The 19130-nt window shown below is 40.7% G+C and overlaps 1 protein-coding gene across 1 annotated transcript in view; it reads left to right on the plus strand.

Moving 5' to 3' along the window:
• LOC125881963 (chromodomain Y-like protein 2) overlaps positions 1-17832 on the plus strand; it is a 50728-nt gene extending 32896 nt beyond the window's left edge. The window contains exons 4-7 of the mRNA XM_049565483.1: positions 12149-12321; positions 12417-12627; positions 14287-14430; positions 14527-17832. Coding sequence (XP_049421440.1) covers positions 12149-12321; positions 12417-12627; positions 14287-14430; positions 14527-14685 — 687 coding nt within the window. The 3' untranslated portion in view covers positions 14686-17832. The remainder of the gene's footprint in view (positions 1-12148; positions 12322-12416; positions 12628-14286; positions 14431-14526) is intronic.
• Positions 17833-19130: the final 1298 nt, after the last annotated feature.

Raw genomic sequence — 19130 nt, forward strand, 5'->3', positions numbered from 1 at the left:
ACAGGTGTGCCTTATCAGGGTTAATTAGTGGAATTTCTTGCTTTATCAATGGGGTTGGGACCATCAGTTGTGTTGTGCAGAAGTCAGGTTAATACACAGCCGACAGCCCTATTGGACAACTGTTAAAATTCATATTATGGCAAGAACCAATCAGCTAACTAAAGAAAAACAAGTGGCCATCATTACTTTAAGAAATGAAGGTCAGTCAGTCTGGAAAATTGCAAAAACTTTAAATGTGTCCCCAAGTGGAGTCGCAAAAACCATCAAGCGCTACAACGAAACTGGCACACATGAGGACCGACCCAGGAAAGGAAGACCAAGAGTCACCTCTGCTTCTGAGGATAAGTTCATCCGAGTCACCAGCCTCAGAAATCGCAAGTTAACAGCAGCTCAGATCAGAGACCAGATGAATGCCACACAGAGTTCTAGCAGCAGACCCATCTCTAGAACAACTGTTAAGAGGAGACTGCGCGAATCAGGCCTTCATGGTCAAATAGCTGCTAGGAAACCACTGCTAAGGAGAGGCAACAAGCAGAAGAGATTTGTTTGGGCCAAGAAACACAAGGAATGGACATTAGACCAGTGGAAATCTGTGCTTTGGTCTGATGAGTCCAAATTTGAGATCTTTGGTTCCAACCGTGTCTTTGTGAGACGCAGAAAAGGTGAACGGATGGATTCCACATGCCTGGTTCCCACTGTGAAGCATGGAGGAGGAGGTGTGATGGTGTGGGAGTTTTGCTGGTGACACTGTTGGGGATTTATTCAAAATTGAAGGCACACTGAACCAGCATGGCTACCACAGCATCCTGCAGCGACATGCCATCCCATCCGGTTTGCGTTTAGTTGGACGATCATTTATTTTTCAACAGGACGATGACCCCAAACACACCTCCAGGCTGTGTAAGGGCTATTTGACCAAGAAGGAGAGTGATGGAGTGCTGCGGCAGATGACCTGGCCTCCACAGTCACCGGACCTGAACCCAATGGAGATGGTTTGGGGTGAGCTGGACCGCAGAGTGAAGGCAAAGGGGCCAACAAGTGCTAAACACCTCTGGGAACTCCTTCAAGACTGTTGGAAAACCATTTCAGGTGATTACCTCTTGAAGCTCATCGAGAGAATGCCAAGAGTGTGCAAAGCAGTAATCAGAGCAAAGGGTGGCTATTTTGAAGAAAGTAGAATATAAAACATGTTTTCAGTTATTTCACCTTTTTTTGTTAAGTACATAACTCCACGTGTTCATTCATAGTTTTGATGCCTTCAGTGAGAATCTACAATGTAAATAGTCATGAAAATAAAGAAAACGCATTGAATGAGAAGGTGTGTCCAAACTTTTGGCCTGTACTGTATATATATCACATTTTTCACATCACTGTATCACCGTTTAGACTAATCTGATGTTTGTAAAGTCTATTAACACAATGATTGAACAAACATTACTATTTCTTAGCCGTTAGTCGTGTCTGTAATAGGTAATAACTCATTAAACGGTCCCTCAAAAAAATATCTTTTCCAGCGGATATCTTAGTTACAACATGATTGAGCTAGCAAAGCAGTTTTGTGTTGCTGTGTGTGGTATTTATTCAGTTTTGGGAAATCACGATGTCTAGAAAGCATCAGTGGCTGCAGCTGACAGGGACAGCTAACAGCAGCAAAGCTAACATCATGACGTCATCTGTTAAAAGCCTCCCGTCGTCGGATACGACATGAAACTACTTCAGTTAGCTCAATCATGTTGTAACTAAGTCATCCGTCCATTCTTCACGGATGAGCACACGTTTGATAAAACGGAGTTTAATCTCTCGGCATCCATTTTCAAGCTCTCTGTGTGTTTGTTTTCTTGCGGACGAGAAAAGGGGGAGCGCACATTTCCAAGAAGGCGTGTCCTTTTTAGAAATGCAAGACGCGCCGGTGTGTTAAACACACTTTAGAAAGGAGTGTCCCCAGACTATCAGAAGGCGGAGATCTCTGATTGTCTGGTGGCGAGACTAAACCACACACAGAACTGCATGATCACAGTTAATGGACTTTTGCATTTTAGAAGTTCACAGTAATAAATCTTCAAAAAATAATACTCGAATAAAGTACAGATACTCAAAAACTGGATTTAAGTACAGTACCTAAGTAAATGTACTTTGTTACTATCCACCACTAATCTGACACTATATTTCCCCATAGAAGTTAACAAAGAATTATTTGACTTTTTCTTTTTGTAGGTAAATGGTCTAAATCTACTTGATTCTATCATCTATAGCTTATGAACTCGGGTGAGTTCGTAGTTTTCACCAAAATCCGTACATTTAATGGAAACGCACAGGATTCGTATTTCTTTTAATGCACATTTCCCAATGATTCAAATCACTTTTGGATGGAAACATAGCTATTGAGTGTCTGCTCCAAGAATCTGCATGCCACGTTTGACTGATGTGGATAGAGCCCGTACGATAGGGCAACTTCAAGCTGGTGTTCCGCAAAACCAAGTTGCGACATTATTTGAAGTGAGCCCTAATATCATCTGCAAACTGAAGGCCAAGTTCCATATAACGGGGGATGTCAGAGCCAGGCCGCGAAGTGGGCGTCCCAAGAAGACGGCACCCAAAGAAGACAGTTTCCTCATCCTGTCAGCACTTAGGAACCGCAGGCAGTCTTCTTCAGATTTGCAGTCAAGGTTTTCAGGATGATATGGCTGACGGCTTTCTGCTCAGACAATCCAGAACAGTCTGCATGCAGCCAATGTCTAGTCTCATAGGACTGCCAGGAGGCCTGCCATGACTTCCCTTCACCGTCAGGCCTGTTTGCGCTGGTGTTGGCAACATGTGCACTGGAACCTGAACATGTGGAGGAAAGTTATGTTGAGCGATGAGTCCAGATTTTGCCTACGGCAGTTGGACCGTAGGGTCAAAGTGTGGATGAGACGTGGGCAGCGCTTTGCTGATTGCTGCACCGATAGAGTAACATCTTTTGGTGGAGGCAGTGTGATGGTGTGGGCGGCGAGGGTTGTCATCATTGGAGGCAATCTCAATGCAGAGAGATATCCAGATGAAATTCTGCAACCAGTGGCAATCCCATATCTCCACAGTCTGGGACCAAACTCTGTCCTCCAAGATGACAGCGCTCGCCCCCACAGAGCGGGGGTTTTTCAGAGACTACCTCCAGAATTTGGGAGTGGAGAGGATGGAATGGTCTGCCAGCAGTACTGACCTCAACCCCATTGAATACTTGTGGGATCAGCTTGGGCGTGCTGTTCGTGCCAGAGTGACCAACACAACCACGTTGGATGACTCGCGACAAATGCTGGATGGGATGCCATCCCACAGCAGTGGGTGAACAGGCTGGTGACCAGCATGAGGAGGAGGTGCCAGGCTGTTGTGGCTGTGTATGGTTCTTCCACATGCTACTGAGCCTCCTGTTTGATAAATGAATAAATTGTTAAATTGTGAATATGTCTTGTTTCTTCAGACTTCAATCATCCAATCCACCAAACAAGAGTCAAAAACAAAAAAAAGCTGTTTGGCATTGGCAGAGAAGATTTGGCAAATTTTTCATGGGCGCAACCCATAAATGTACCTTACAAATATGGCACAATATAAAGGGAAATAAACATTCTTCCCAGTGGTATAAGATTTATTGCCAAGAAGCATTGTTACAACAAAGAAATAATCTCCTTACTTTTTGTGCTTAGTTTATTTGAATGTAAAAAGCCAAACTCCTGCACACCTGCTTTTAATAAACACTAATTAGGTGGGGGGGAAAGAGTCCCAATAGGCCTTTTGTGCAGCAGACATATCCACTTGTCATAACAGGAAAAGCACAGGTGTTACTAATAACATTAACGACGGCTTGCTCTGTTCTAAGTGTCCCAGTGAGCCGTGACAGTGTGACAAAGAGCGTGCACAGTGTCAGCACCCTGAAACTAAAGCAGCTAAATGGAATTCACTTCAGCCATCAGTAATGTCATTATTTACATTTGTGATTTTCTTACTGTGACATGAGAAAATGACTTCTGATATAATGAAGGCCTAGAAATTTACAGTGATTCAAAAATGAATGACTTAAGTGGAGCTCTCTGAGACACCTTGACTTTAGGTGTAAATCCCAATTTTATTTTGATTCTTTGGACAATGATACAATATTTGCTAATATTACAAAGTCTGTCATGATACAATTTCGATGCGATGCGATTCAGGGGCCTGCGATCGATATGAGTCAATATAATATGCCCATTTAACACAATATGTTACAGAAGAAGCTGCTACACCTTTCTTATTTGCCTTTGGCCATAAAAGATAAAAAACTACAAATACACAATGTAAATACTTGTAACTGCTTAAGTGCAGTAATGTTGGGGCGTCGGTGGCTTAGTGGTAGAGCAGGCGCCCCATGTACAAGGCTGTTGCCACAGCAGCCCGGGTTCGACTCCAGCCTGTGGCCATTTGCTGCATGTCTCTCCCTCTCTCTCTCTACCCATTTCACACTTCACTATCCTATCAATTAAAGGCAAAAAATGCCCTAAAAATATCTTTAAAAAAAAAAAGTGCAGTAATGTTTACTTTTAATTGACTCCACTACCACACATAAAACAGCACATTGGATAAGTTAACCTTCAAGGCAGGTTTTTGCAACCTTAACTATCAAAAGAGCCATTTTTGTCCAAAAATAATTCAATCTGCCAAACATATCCGAGCCTTATTGTAACACTGCGTTTTAAGCCTAAATTAAACTATCAACATTAAAAATAGATCTAAATGAGCATTCAGAAATCTGTTTTACCACAAGATGGCTCCTCTGCAATGGGCTGTTTATGATTATTTGGTATTTTAACTTTGTAGCGTTGGCAGTGAGAGTAAATCAATCTGTCCACCTGCTGTTAAATTCTACATCTCTTGATAGAATAGCATGGCTGAATTTCAGCCTGCATGCATATTTTTTCAGCCGAACATTGTTGAAACAGAGCAGCTGTGTTGCTTCAAGAAGTTAGCAGAGTTAGATGCCCATCCAGGCACTTACATCATGTTTTATCTCATATCTGCATTGTTTACATACGCCATGTGCTCTGTCTGTTGACCTGTAGTAGAGTAGAGTAAATAACGTTATCCTCAAGATGTTTCTCTTGGCTGCTACCCATCTGCCTGCTGCTGTTTGACGGTTACACACACTTTCAAAATAAAGGTGTAACCTGGTAGCCTGAGTGTCAGACTGAAGCTCCCAGAACCTTCAGTCTGACATGGCTTCCATTGAAGGCGATTTACAAGGGGGAGGGAATTTGATTTTTCCCTAACCAATCAGTAGAGATCAACGACTCACCCAGAATCTGACGTCATTAGTATCCATGCCTCGGGGGTGCCGAAAACAAGCGAGCCTTGCCCGTTTAAAATGTCTCCGTCGTTGTGCGCGCCCTGCTGCATTGCTGTTAAATCCAGTTTAGCAGCTTCCTTAATTTGGTCCTCCATTAACGCAAGTAGTGGCGAAATACCTCGATAGCATCTTTAATGTGGTCTGTAGGATCTGTAGCGGTCGCCATTGTTGCTATCCTCACCAGTTACCCACTGGCGTACAGCTTGACATCAGCGTGGCGCTGATTGGCTAATCGCTAGACCCCCGGCGTTCATTGGTCCGTCCATCCTTTGGACAAGATAAATCGCAAATTCATTGAAGTATGCCAGACCAGTATTGCAAGCCTACTCAGTTGAGTGGGTGGGGTCTATGGTCTGGAACCAGGCTAGTAACCTGGAGATGATGATATAAATCGATGTTTTCACTTTGTATCAATGATATTGGATCGTTGATCATTGATTTGATATGTTGATCGTTACACCCCTACTTGACTCTGCCTTAAGTTGTTCAACATTTACCGTGTAGTGAATGAAATTTACTGTCTGTAATTTTATCTGAGTTTATGTATGTCCGTGGTGTCTACCGCTCTCTAGAGTAAACTACTGTCTGCACTGTAGGGAGCAGTGAATAAGGCTACGTTCAGTCTGCAGCCAAATCAGTTTTGTTTCTCAAATCAGATCTTGAAAACAGACTGACCACACTCTTATTTGCAAGTAATCAGATTGTTTTTGTGTGTCCAGACATCACTAATCTATCTGCATGGGCTGCTGTGGTAACAATATAGGCATCAGTAGCTATGTAGCAATACTGGTGATGCAGTTGTCCAATACGGAAGCATGAGAAATGGAGGTCTGTAATTTTGCCCTACAAACAATTTATTTTGGCGTCTGTCCACGGGCTGTTGTCCCTTATGTCCTCCTCTTTAGTGCTCTGCTAGTAGCAGCAAAGATCTGCTCAGCACTTCCGTCATTCTGGATTTGACATAGTCATTGTGTGTTGCGTTTAAAGACACTTTGAAATCCTATTTGAGCGGTGTTCAGACTGAAAGTCACATTTCATGTGTTTTTTTTCTTGCCAGACTTCCTAAAATCAGTCTTGATACAATGTGGATATGCCAGATAACATGATTTGGGCTGGCAGTCTGACCAAGGCCTCAGTGAACAAGGGAGTGGTTTTGGATATAGGCCCAGAAAAATGCAAGCTATTTATGTTTTGTGAAATCAAAAATTGTCCAACAGAAAAACCCAAAAGTATCTTTAGCTTACAATATCAAAAAGGCATAAGGAAATTTTAAAGAACTAAACATGAAAAAAGTTTGTCAGACCTACTTGAATTTTAAAACATATGATTAATTGACCCCTAGATGTGGTGATTTCATTTCAAAGGAGTTGATGCTTGCTGTTGCAAGACTTTGTTTGTCTACAAATGTCCTCGAGGCGTCTGCTCACCACACAGGAATGTCACTTTGACTGCTCTCTTCCTCTGTATCGCAGACTGGAACCAGAATCTGCCTATCTCTGCTTCTTATTTGAGCAGGATTTCTAATTCACCTTGCTAGAATATCATCACCCACAGTCGCACACACACCACACCCAGTCAAAACTGGGGACAGATTATGCGCTTGGTGAGACAGAGAATTAAATTCACTTTGAGGTTGAATGGTTAATATGGGTCAAGGGTGATAATCTGATTAAAATGCAGCAACAGAGTGGGCAGATTGACTGCAGACAGTGATGTGGCGGTGTGGGTTTCCAGATGACTTCTTATCAGGTCAGCTGTCTGACAATGTAGGCTTGCTCCCTTTTTCATCACATGAGGCAAAGGCCAAACGCCTGTCGGTTAATGCTGAATGATGCACTGCTGGCAGGGTGAAACAACAATGCAAGTGTACTTAGCTGAAGGCTGATCATTGATTAATTGATTATTTAAGAGAAAAATGTACAACCTCAATTCCAAAAAAGTTGGGATGCTTTGCTGTGTAAAGTGTGAATAAAAATAGATTTGCAATGATTTGCAAATCTCGTTGACCTTTATTCAGTTGAATACAGTGTAAAGACAAGATATTTAATGTTCACACTGATGAACTTTTTGTAAATATACACTCATTCTGAATGTGATGCCTGCGATATGTTGCGAAAAAGTTGTGACAGGGGCAACAAAAGATTGGGAAAATTATTGACTGTTCAAAAAACACCTGTTTGTAATATTCCACAGGTGAACTGGTAACAGATGATGGTATAAGGATTGGGTATGAAAGGGGATCCTTGAAAGGCTATGTTGTTCTCAAGCAAGGACAGCACAAGGTTCAACACTTTATAAAAAAAAATGTGTGGGCAAATAGTCCAACAGTTTAAGGATGTTTCTCAAAGCACAACTGCAAGGAGTTTAGGGATTTCATCATCTACAATCCATAATATCATCAGAAGATTCAGAGAATCTTGAGAAAGCTGTGCACATGAGGGGCAAGGCTGAAAATCAACACTGAATGCCTGTGACCTTTGACCCCTCAGGCGGCACCGCATTAAAAACCAACATGATTGTTTAAAGGATATTACTGCATTGGCTCGGGAACACTTTGGAAAAACATTGATATTAAACACAGTTTGTTGCTGCATTTAGAAATCCAAGTTAAGACTTTACTGTGCAAAGCAAAAGCCACATATCAACAACATCCAGAAACAACGCTGACTTCTCTGTGCTCAAGCTCCTCTGAGATGGACTGACAAAAAGTGGAAAAGTGTGCTGTGGTCTGATGAGTCCACATTTGAAATTATTTTTGGAAATCATAGACGCTGTGTCCTAAAGAGCTAAAGAGGAAAAGGACCATCCAGATTCTGGTACCAGCACAAAGTACAAAGCCAGCATCTGTGATGGTATGAGGGTGTTTTAGTGCCCATGACATCATGGATAACTCTCACATCTGTAAGGACACCATGAATGCTGAAGGGTATACATACAGGTTTTGGAGCAACATATGCTGCCATCCAGACAATGTCTTCTTTAGGGATGTCCCTGCTTATTCCAACAAGACAATGTCAAGCCACATTCTGCACATGTTACAACAGTGTGACTTCGCAGTAAAAGAGTACAGGAACTAGACTGGCCCACCTGCTGTCCAGACCTGACTATTATCACAAATGTATGGCGGAATGGGAAATATCAGGCCAGAATGGGAAACAATTTCACTTTCAGAACATCAACAGTTATTGTCCTCAGGTCCCAAACGCTCACTGAGTGTTGTTTAAAGACAAGATGTGTCAAACATGCCCCTGTCCCAACCTTTTTGGAACAAGTTGCAGGTATCAAATTCAGAATGAGTGAAAATTTGCTTAAAAACAACAAGGTTATCAGTTTAAACATTAAATATCTTGTCTCTTGACTGTATTTAATTGAATATATGTCAGAAAGGATTTGCACATAATTGCATTCTGTTTTTATTTAAGTTTTACACAGCATCTCAACTCTTTCACAGTTGAAGTTGTATTTGAGTCATTACATCGCATCTACATTAACAACTTTTCTTCCTATTGGTCCAAAACTGCGGCCAGCAGGAGTAGCTGCTACAGTCAAGTCAGTTGCTGCCGGCAGGTGGTTGGTCAGGGAAACAAGCTGCCCAGCAAGTTTTCATGTAAACCTCTCACCTGCAGTCTGAGCTGCTCAGAAAGTCACCTTAACTAGCTAGAAACAGTGTCACCACACAATCTGACTTCCATATTTTGAAATTTATTTTATATACGAATACGATACTAACATTGTTTTCCAGTGAAAAGACGATACTAGCTATGGACATTGAATTAACATAGTTTCTACATCATCAGGGTCTTAAATGTCCAGTGTGAAGGATTTATGGGAATATGTATGCTGAAATGGAATATGATATAAGAAGTATATTTTTTTTAGTGTATAATCATGTGAAAGTGAGAATCTTTTTGTTTTTGTTACCTTAGAATGAGCCGTCTATATCTACATAGGAAGTGGGTCCTTGTCCAAGAAGTCCGCCATGTTGTTTCTGCAGTAGCCCAGAATGGACAAACTAAACACTGGCTCTAGATAGGGCCAGTCACATTTTTTGTGTTCTTGCATCAGCCACTGTAGCTCTGTGACTAGCAGTGCTGGTAAAACACTACCATTTTATATCATTGGCCCAGTTGTTTTGGACAGGAAGAGAACTCTGCAGATAATTCAGCTCCTGGTGAAAACCTCCTGAACACAGAACCGTGAAGGAATTCTTACCGCGAGTTCATGCTGGAAGTTTCAGCTGGTTGCAATTTGCAGTCCTCACAGCTAGATGCCACTAAATCCTCCACCCTGTTCCTTTAAATGTACTATATCTAAGAAATGAGTCATTGACTTCCATGAACAGGTACCATTTTAACTAGCATTGGTAGTCGATGCATTGTGCTGACAACACATGATTCTGTGATACTTTAAATTGTAAAACAGACATGATAAAGACATTGTAACTTTAGACAAAGCCTCCTTTAAAACCCCACTGTGCTCTGGAGCTATTTTTAATGGAATGTGGCTTCTTTTGAAGTTTGCTTCTGTTTCTTAATTCAATTATTATTCATTCCACTTTGCTGAAAGAACTTGCTGTTTGTAGATGCCATGGTAAAATAGATCAAGATAGATAAAGAAACAAGGCAAACAGAAGGGCATGACCCAAAAATGTAGAATTTAATATACTTCGAAAATAAAGACTTAAAACAAGGTCTGAGATATAAAACACACACCGTATAGAAAGACAGATAACGCATCACCTCTTAATCCCACTGTACGAAATTGAAACCAAAATATCCCAGATACGGCCGCGGCCATCTTGCACTGGCAGTATCATTTGGAGCCTGAGGCTGAATCCAAATGTCCAGACTTCACCGCACTTGCGGACTCGTGGATTTTGCGGGCGCGTACCCAGGAAGTCTGGGAGTGCTGAGGGCCGTCCAAATCCACAATTCAGCCAGTCCTCAAGCAGACTTTCTGCAGACTTCCAGAGAGTCCGCTTGGGGTGCAGACTTCAACAGACTTCACTGATTTAATAACCCAGTCCACTGCAATATGGACGTGATGTTGAGGTTTTTTCAGGTGCCAAAAAAAAACAGTTTAATGCATAAAATAGTTATTGATAGTTAGGTCTATTAAAATGCTATTTGAATTGCGTAGGGCAGAAATAATATTCAAACACATCATGATGCAGAAATATGTTGAAGTATAGGCTATAGAGGGAATGAAAATGCATTTTATTATTGCAGCCTTTCCGGCTGTGCAGTGAAATAGGCTAAAAAATTACTAAACTAAAGAAGGCTTCTAATGTAAGTAATGCCCAATTTATTGAGTCATAGTCCTGTCCTTATTTAAGAACATTTCTGTTTTTGAACCCCTGTAGCCTGTTATATAGAGATGTATTAATAATTTTTGTTCAGTCACAAAAAAGGCAATACATGGGATTTATATCTTGTTCTCTTCAGGAACAGATGAGTGGGAACTAATTATCAACTCATATGACATATATATGAATATGACAGCAGTAATAGTTGAACGTTTCCAGGGCAACAAGTAAAACAATCTTAAGGGCTGTCTATCAGCCGCTTGCAGTCTCTGCCATTGCAGACTTTACGCGATGACAGTAAATACATCACACTATGTACAACTGAAGTCCGCAAGGGCTCAGTCTGCAAGTCAACATGGTGGATACTTGGATTCAGCTGGAGTCTGCACAGTAGCTGTCTCCACGGTATGGCGTTCCCATCCAAACCCCTGTCTGACCAATCTCAGGCAGCCCTATTGAATGTGAGCACACCTATTGGCTAGTTACAACCAAAGTTATCAGAAAAATAAACACTTGACCGTACATCATAAAAACTATCTAAAATGACAGAAACTGTCCTTGGGAAAAATGTAACCTGTACATTGAACATTAAATTATGCCCATGTTGTATCCATGAACACTGAGGGGGCAGGGCTTATGACCTATACTGTGGCCAGCCACCAGGGGGCAATCGTGACGTATTGGCTAAACTTTTAGGGAGCTGTCATGTCAATTAGTTCATACAGTCTGTGATGTGAACTAAAAAACTACTTTCTAAAAAAAAGAAGAAAGCGGAACAAATTAATAGACATGACAAAATGAACTAATAAAACAAAGGCTTCAACACAGTGTATCAAACCAATAGACAAGCTCTCTCCAGTGTGAGAACTACCGACCCTCCACAACTGGAGTTCTGACTAGTAATACAACCAATACACAGCTTCCAAACTGCCAAATGGCTCACCATCTGCTTGTGTCTCCTGGTCTTTTAACTGTTGGGGTCCTAAATCAGTGAGTGAACACCGGTGTGTCACCCACAGAAACCATAAGCAGGAGGGAAGGCTGACACACACAAGAGACACACACACACACACACACACACACACACACACACACACACCACTGCACCTGTAACAGTAACAAGAGACTAAAAGCCTACATTATGAGTAACTTTAGCAGCAGCACTTATAAAATTAGATCCTGCAAATCTGTGGCCCCTAAATTGAAAATATTAATCATATGGTGCCTTGGTACATTAGATGAGTAGTGCTATTGTAAATGCACTTTCCCCATTAGCTGTCACTGTCAGTATTGTAGGAATAAAAGCAATCATTCTTTCATACCCAGTGTTTATCATTATTTCTGAGGCATGTCTGTCTGCCGAATCTTTCAGTGGATGTCAAGCTTTGCTCTAAGGATTGAACTTCTATATATTATTATTTTTTAAAACCTTTCTTCATGTGTCAGGTGAGGTAAGACTGTAATTTGCATCTCCTCCTATTTCTCTGCAGATCATGAAGGAAGTGTGTCGAGCTCTGGGTAATGCAGCTGCTGATGACAGTAAATTATTGTTGCTCAGCTCTGTGGGGACTGTTTTCTGCAGTGGCCTGGAGCCGTCATACCTGATAGGTCGCCTGTCCACTGACCGCAGAAAAGAGAGCAGCCGCATCTCTGACGCTGTGCGGTAAGAAGAAATGTTTCTGCTCTTAACACTGGCTCTCTTTTCACTTGCTATTACACTTTACAGAGCTGGCACTGATCGTTCTGTGACCCCTTTAGGGAGTTTGTGTTGGCATTCATCCACTTCAAGAAACCCATTGTGGCGGCAATAAATGGACCTGCTCTGGGCTTAGGGGCCTCCATCCTGCCCCTGTGTGATGTGGTGTGGGCCAGTGAGAGGGCCTGGTTTCAGACTCCGTGTGCAGCCCTCCACCTCACCCCCTCTGGATGCTCCTCTTACACCTTCCCACAGATCCTGGGAGTAGCTCTGGTGGGTCAAAGCTATATCGAGGCTTGTCGTAATTTGATTCCCCTTATAACCAGTGGCGCCCCCAGAAATTTTTCACTGGGGTGGCCAGATGCCCACTGAAAATCTTTGGGTGTCACACCTAAACTGAAAGCCATAACTATATGTGTCAGCAGCAGCATGTTAGCTTCAGGGCTGGGTGATATAATGACTATTTATGATATATCGATATATTTTCAAGCAAGATATAAATTTAGACAACACCATTTATATCAATATAGAGTGAAGTTGCCTTACATAATGTAACCAGTGTGCATCTCTCCTCTCCACACATTTCAGCCCCACTCATTCACTCACAAGTTCTCCAGCAACACTCGGAGAGACACAGAGCTGCTCCTCTGTTTAATCTGTCTGTTAATTAGTCTACAATGGGACTCGGCCTATATGTTGCATATGCTACGCTAAATCAGTCTGTGAGATGAATGAAATGACCACAGTAGCACACGTGCAACCCAGCGCATAGCGCGTTGCTGTTATTCTTGGTAGTTGCAGTCTATTGTGTGACATGGAGACAGTGCCTGGATGCAGGCAACCGATGTGTTTAAAAAAAAAAAAAAAAAGTAGCAACAACACAGACGTTTCATATACAAGATGTATATAACGAGGACAAAGTGTCTCTTGCTCCTTCCCTCCCTCAGCCTCTCTGGTGATGCTGTGTAACATAACTAAGATTAATAGCCTAAATGAATAAAAACATTTAAATAATTTTCCAGCACTAGTGTTAGGCAAACCTTTAAACCTCTGTAGCTCCAGTGCTGTGTGAAAAAAACGTTAACGTACAGCCCTGCTTTTAATTTTATATATTTCTTTTCATGCAGAAGTGGGGAAAAAAACAGAAGGGAAAAAATCCCTGTCTTTGCATTTTATTTATATCAGTCTGTTTATATAAAAATGCTTGTGACATCTCAAATGTGACTGTGACTTGCAGCTGAACATGTAGCCCATTTCATAGAAAATACAGAGATATATATATATATCGTGTATCGCCATACCAAGATATGAATTTTAGTCCATATCACCCAACCCTAATTATCTTTACTTCTTCCATCCTTACCTTTCACAATAAAAGCCCTAGACAGACACTACATCACTACTTACCAGAGGGAACTTATCCACATGCTGAAGTATTAAAAATCATCTTATATGTGACGTATATGTGACAAAAAAGGCAACTTTTTAATCTGGGAAAAAAAAAAATCCTTGGCGGGCTCTACCAGCACCCTTGGCCGGTGAGTCAAAAAGTTAATTCCAGACACTGCTCGTGGGCACCCATAGAGCTCATTTTCATCCAGATATTTTGTAGTGAGAGGTCAAGGGACCCTTTTGAAAATAGCCATGCCAGTTTTTTTCTTGGCAAACTTTAAACTAATGCAGAAGCATTATTAGCCCCCTTTCAACTGTTGTGACATGGTTGGTACCAATGGATGCCTTAGGTTGTCTAGTTTCATAAGATACCACTAACAAGATGAGCCTGTGGATTGCCCCCTTTGCCCCATCCCACCTTCGGGGCGTCACTGCTTAAAACTCCCTGATTCCCCTTTGTTTACCCAAATCAAACCCAGTTTGGTTGCCTGACATTTTGAAAATAATTTATAAACCCCCCCCCCCTTTCTCCAACGGCAGGCCAATGAGATGCTGTTCTGTGGAAGAAAGCTCACAGCACAAGAGGCGTGCAGTCGAGGTCTGGTGTCACAGGTCTTCTGGCCAACCACATTTAACCAAGAGGTGATGCTGCGTGTGAAGGAAATGGCATCATGCAATGCAGTGGTAGGTCCTGGTCTAGACGACTCAGAGGGCAAAGCTTTTTCCCGAATATACCTGACCCTAATGAGTGATCTTTCCCCTCTCTGTATGTTCTGAAAGGTTTTAGAAGAGTCCAAATGCCTGGTGAGGAGTATCCTCATGTCAGTCCTGGAGGAGGTGAATGAGAAGGAGTGTCAGATGCTGAAGCAGCTGTGGTGTTCAACCAAAGGACTGGAGGCACTCTTCAGTTACCTGCAGAACAAAGCGTATGAGAAGTGAGCACCCACAGCCATCGGTCAAAGGTTACCTGCGGAGGGATGTGCAGGATGATGACAGTGTGATCTCAGACTGAAGCAAAGGATTTTTGTTTCCATCCATCAGCAGAGAGGATTCACTGGAGTCCTGTTTGCTTCCACGTGTACCACCAACAACTTCATGATCTTCTCTTGTAAATCAACTTATATTTTATATTTATTAAACCCACAGCTGTCCAGATGTTTGTTCTCTCGGAGTCAAAGAGCCAAATGTGCATTGCTTAAACACATAAACACTGAAGGTGGTTCTTCAGGGAGGTACAGAGTGTTTTGTACATATGAGAGACTTGAAATGATCAGGATGTATGAAATCAATATGTGTCTGATAGCACAGGATGATAAATAGGTGATAATATATATTAATATATATTTATTTCAAGCGTGAAAAAGAGTTGCTTTCTGAATATAAGGATTTTCTTTAGTTGCTTTTTGTTTTGAAGTGTAAATTTGCATGAGGACACTGTTTCCTGCTCCTTACATGCACATTCCATCCTCTCTGTACGGACAGACGAGAACTGGCCACACATGCTCGTTCATGTCAGCGGATCACAGTCAGCGACTGCGGTGAAACGTCACGAAAGACTTTTTTTTTTTAATGATTATTCATTATTCTTACTGTTAAAGTCTTCATTACACAGAACAGGCATCGTGTTTTCCAGTAATTTGGTCATCATTATCGTAATCACCATAAATTTGCTCCCGTTGCATGAAATCAAGATTAATGCTTATGTGCTAATGAAACCGTCTGGTGATTACAAGTACATAAAAAAATCATCGTCACATTGTCAACATCTATTTGTCTTTAGATATTTTCTCCTGCAACAAACTGGCAAGCGTTTATTTAACTTTTATTTATCGAATACAGTCTCATTGAGGTCAAGATTTTTCTTTTAAGGTGGACTTGTTGGAATTGAAATGCAAATTGGAGTGGGATTAGAGGACAGTGGAAGCTTAATGGGAATGCCAGCACTAAATATACAAAATGTCCGTTAATAATAAAGTGATGTTTTGGGGTTGAACTGGTGGCACATGTCACGTGGAGGGATTAGTAATGGATTTGATCCCCTTTAGTTAGAGCTACATACACATGCAGTACTGTGGTGGTTCATCTGTACAACATGGCTTCCAGTTATTGTGTGAAATGCGTGATCATCATGTTGATATTTCCCGACAGTCATTTCTTAGCTGTGTATTTTTTTGCGAGCACACAAAAAGAGATGATAATTGTTGGTCCTCCAGTTACTCATGTTGTGACTACACTAATTGTCAGTGATCTATATATCGTGGAAATGCAACAGTCGTGTAGCCGGAGTTGACTTTGTCCTTACCTGCATGTGATGATTCAAGATTTCCAGACATTTTATATATCGCGACGTGTATTATATGTAGGGATCTATTTTGTTTTACCAAAAAAATAAAAGTAGGTCTGTGAGAATTGTTTTGTAAAACTCAGAAGATATTTGTCCATTTTTTTGCAGTGGTACACATGCAGTACAGGATAATATATAGATGATGTGGACTGTTTGTGTAACTATTTGCATGTAATATACTGTACATATGAATGTGTTGCCTGTGGAAGTACCTGGTATTTCAGGGTATGTTTTTGTATAAACATTGTAAGTATTGTTAGAAATGGTGCAGTTTATTTTTGTATTTATTTGAGATAACTGTTTGGATGTGCAGTGCCATGTTGTCTCCTTTGCTCCAGACGCCCACACGACTCTGTCAATCACTCTTTCTAAATTATTCCGTAAAAACTTTAAAGAAGAAAATGGGGCAGATCATTTATACATATATAGTTTCAAATTCAAAATCTGTAAACACTATTCCCACGTGAATGTTTACCTCTTGAGCTGACATTAACAGATGAATTATTTTGTCATAAATTATCAAAGTCATGTCAGATAATTTATATATATATATATATAGGTATGAATGGATGATCAATAAAATGACCTTTATTGTATTTCAGATTTGTCAATTTCAAGTATATAAGACTCAGTGTCAGTGTTCCATGGTGTTGTTTACTGATTTTCAGTCATCTGTTGTATTTAACTACAGGGTATGATTAATAGTTTGATGAATTATTTAAAAACTACTAAATTTAAAAAAAAAAAAAAAACTTAAAGGAATACTTCACCCACATGACGACCATTTGTAAATTAATTACTCATGCTGTGTTACCTTGAATTTGTTAAGAAAATGGCAAACATATTGACTCATTGAATGACTGGGGACCTTATTTAACAACAGCAACTCTCACACAACTCATGCAGTATAATTCAAGTCTCATTGGTTGTAAGCTCAATGTTTCCAGCACATTCTCACTCTGGCCTTATCACATATCGACTTTTGGTCATGGACTTTCCACGTCCACGTACAATGTGAAAGGTACCCTGGGTACGTTGGTTGTTGACCTTCTGGGACGCCGTGTCAAGTTCTGCCTGTTACATGCATCGTCTTCTTTCAAAATACACTTCCGTTTTCACAGGAAATTTACCATTAACATAGTCTCTTTCAAAATAAACACACTATGTTGGTACAACACTGCAAATTTTCCTTCAACAACTAACGCACATGGTTGAGTTTAAGCAACAAAAACACGTAAGGTTTAGGAAAAAAGAACAAGGTTTGGCTTTAGAATCTTACAGGACGTGGCCACCACACACGCACTTTGGCCACCTTAAAAGAAATAGCCACTTTAGAATGAAAATACAGACAGTACTTACTCACCCTCATGCCGACAAGAAGTCCAGTGTAGTTTTTTAATCCACAAAACTCGTTTGGGGTATCGGAGGATAACAGCTAGCCTGAGTTTTCCATACACTTTAAGTGCATGGAACCCACGTCCAAACAAGAACGTCTGAAGGTTCTCGAGTCTCGCGCGAGTTGCCATGTAAACACAGCACTCCTGCAGGGCAGGCTAACTGACCACGGTGAGAAATGATGCTATAAAACTTGAGTAAATTATGTCTTTTCAAGTCAATTTTGCATGCCGCAGCTTCAGGGCACTTGGATTATGACGGACGAGCCATTCTGATGTTTTTGAAATGCATTAGCAGAGTTTTATTACATTTTCAAAATGATTTTGGACGTGGGTTCCATGCACTTCAAATGTATGGAAAACTCCGGCTAGCTGTTATCCTCTGATACCCTGAATGAGTTCTGTGGATTAAAAAACTATACCGGACTTCTTGTCAGCTTAGTAAGTTAGTGAGTAAGTATTGTCTGTATTTTTATTCTAAAGTGGCCATTTCCTTTAACTTTTGTCTTGTCCTGCGTGTTTCCCCCTGATGCCACCGGGCCCAGTTAAACTATTACAGCAACCGGCTGTGCATCATGCTGACCTTAAAGCATGCCTTTTTCTATTGGTTTCTGATGACACAAGTCACCGCCCAAGCGCCAAATTTCGACGACTTCGGAGTGAGACTGGGCGTAAATTTCCCCATCACATGCATTTTCACAAAAAATCCTTCGTATTGGAGCCTGACTTTGAAGAGGACAAAGATATGTTTCTGTTACTTTCTGTTCAATTTTATATTCTAAGATTTTAGTTAAGTACTGGGCATATGGCTGGATAAATTCGACTTGAATTATACAGCATGACCTGTTTGAGTTTTTTTTTTTTTTTTTTTTTTTACAAATTTTCTTGTATATAGTTTTGTTGTTGGTAGTCCCCAATTAATTGCTCAAAATGTTTGCCATATTTTGTGGAGGTGTGTGAGAACAATACAGTTTTCTTCACAGTTTTAAGGTAACAAGGCGTGACTAATTGATATACAGATGATCATTTTGTGGGTAAAGTATTCCTTTATGCTCATAAAACTGTAGATTTATTTAAGTGCACCTGAGTTTATCTTTTTATGTAAATTTGCCAGATATATAATCAGCTACAGAAAGGCAGTTCGGCAGTTTAGTGACCAAAGACTCACTGAGGCTTAAATAATCAATCAGTCGTCACTGATTGTGATTTTTCTTCTTTCCTTACTTCGGCCTGTACAATCACTCCCTCATCCTTGTCTGCTGGTAAATAATAGTTAGTGTTCCTCGTCTCCTCTTGGCTTTAGGGTCACAAGATGAGGTAAGGATCTGTCTAATGATTCTCCTGAATGCAAATCACACTGATCCTTTAAGACATGGGTCTTTATGTATTTATTTTATTTTGTAAAATACTACAAATTCTTTTCAGCGTGTCACCTGAGATATTAAAGGCATTTCTATACTTGTTTTGAACTGAGTTTCTCTTTTAGACATTGCATCCAAATTCCCATCACAGCATCTTTGACATCTGCTTTATAATAAAATTTGAATTAATAAGTTTTTACTAAGGAAAAAAAAAACTACATATTTGCCTCATTATGTCTACATTTTAGGCTGGTTTTGGTGTTTCATCTGTTAAAATCACAGTAT

Source organism: Epinephelus fuscoguttatus, linkage group LG2 (assembly GCF_011397635.1).
Source record: "Epinephelus fuscoguttatus linkage group LG2, E.fuscoguttatus.final_Chr_v1".
Taxonomy (NCBI): Eukaryota; Metazoa; Chordata; class Actinopteri; order Perciformes; family Serranidae; genus Epinephelus; species Epinephelus fuscoguttatus.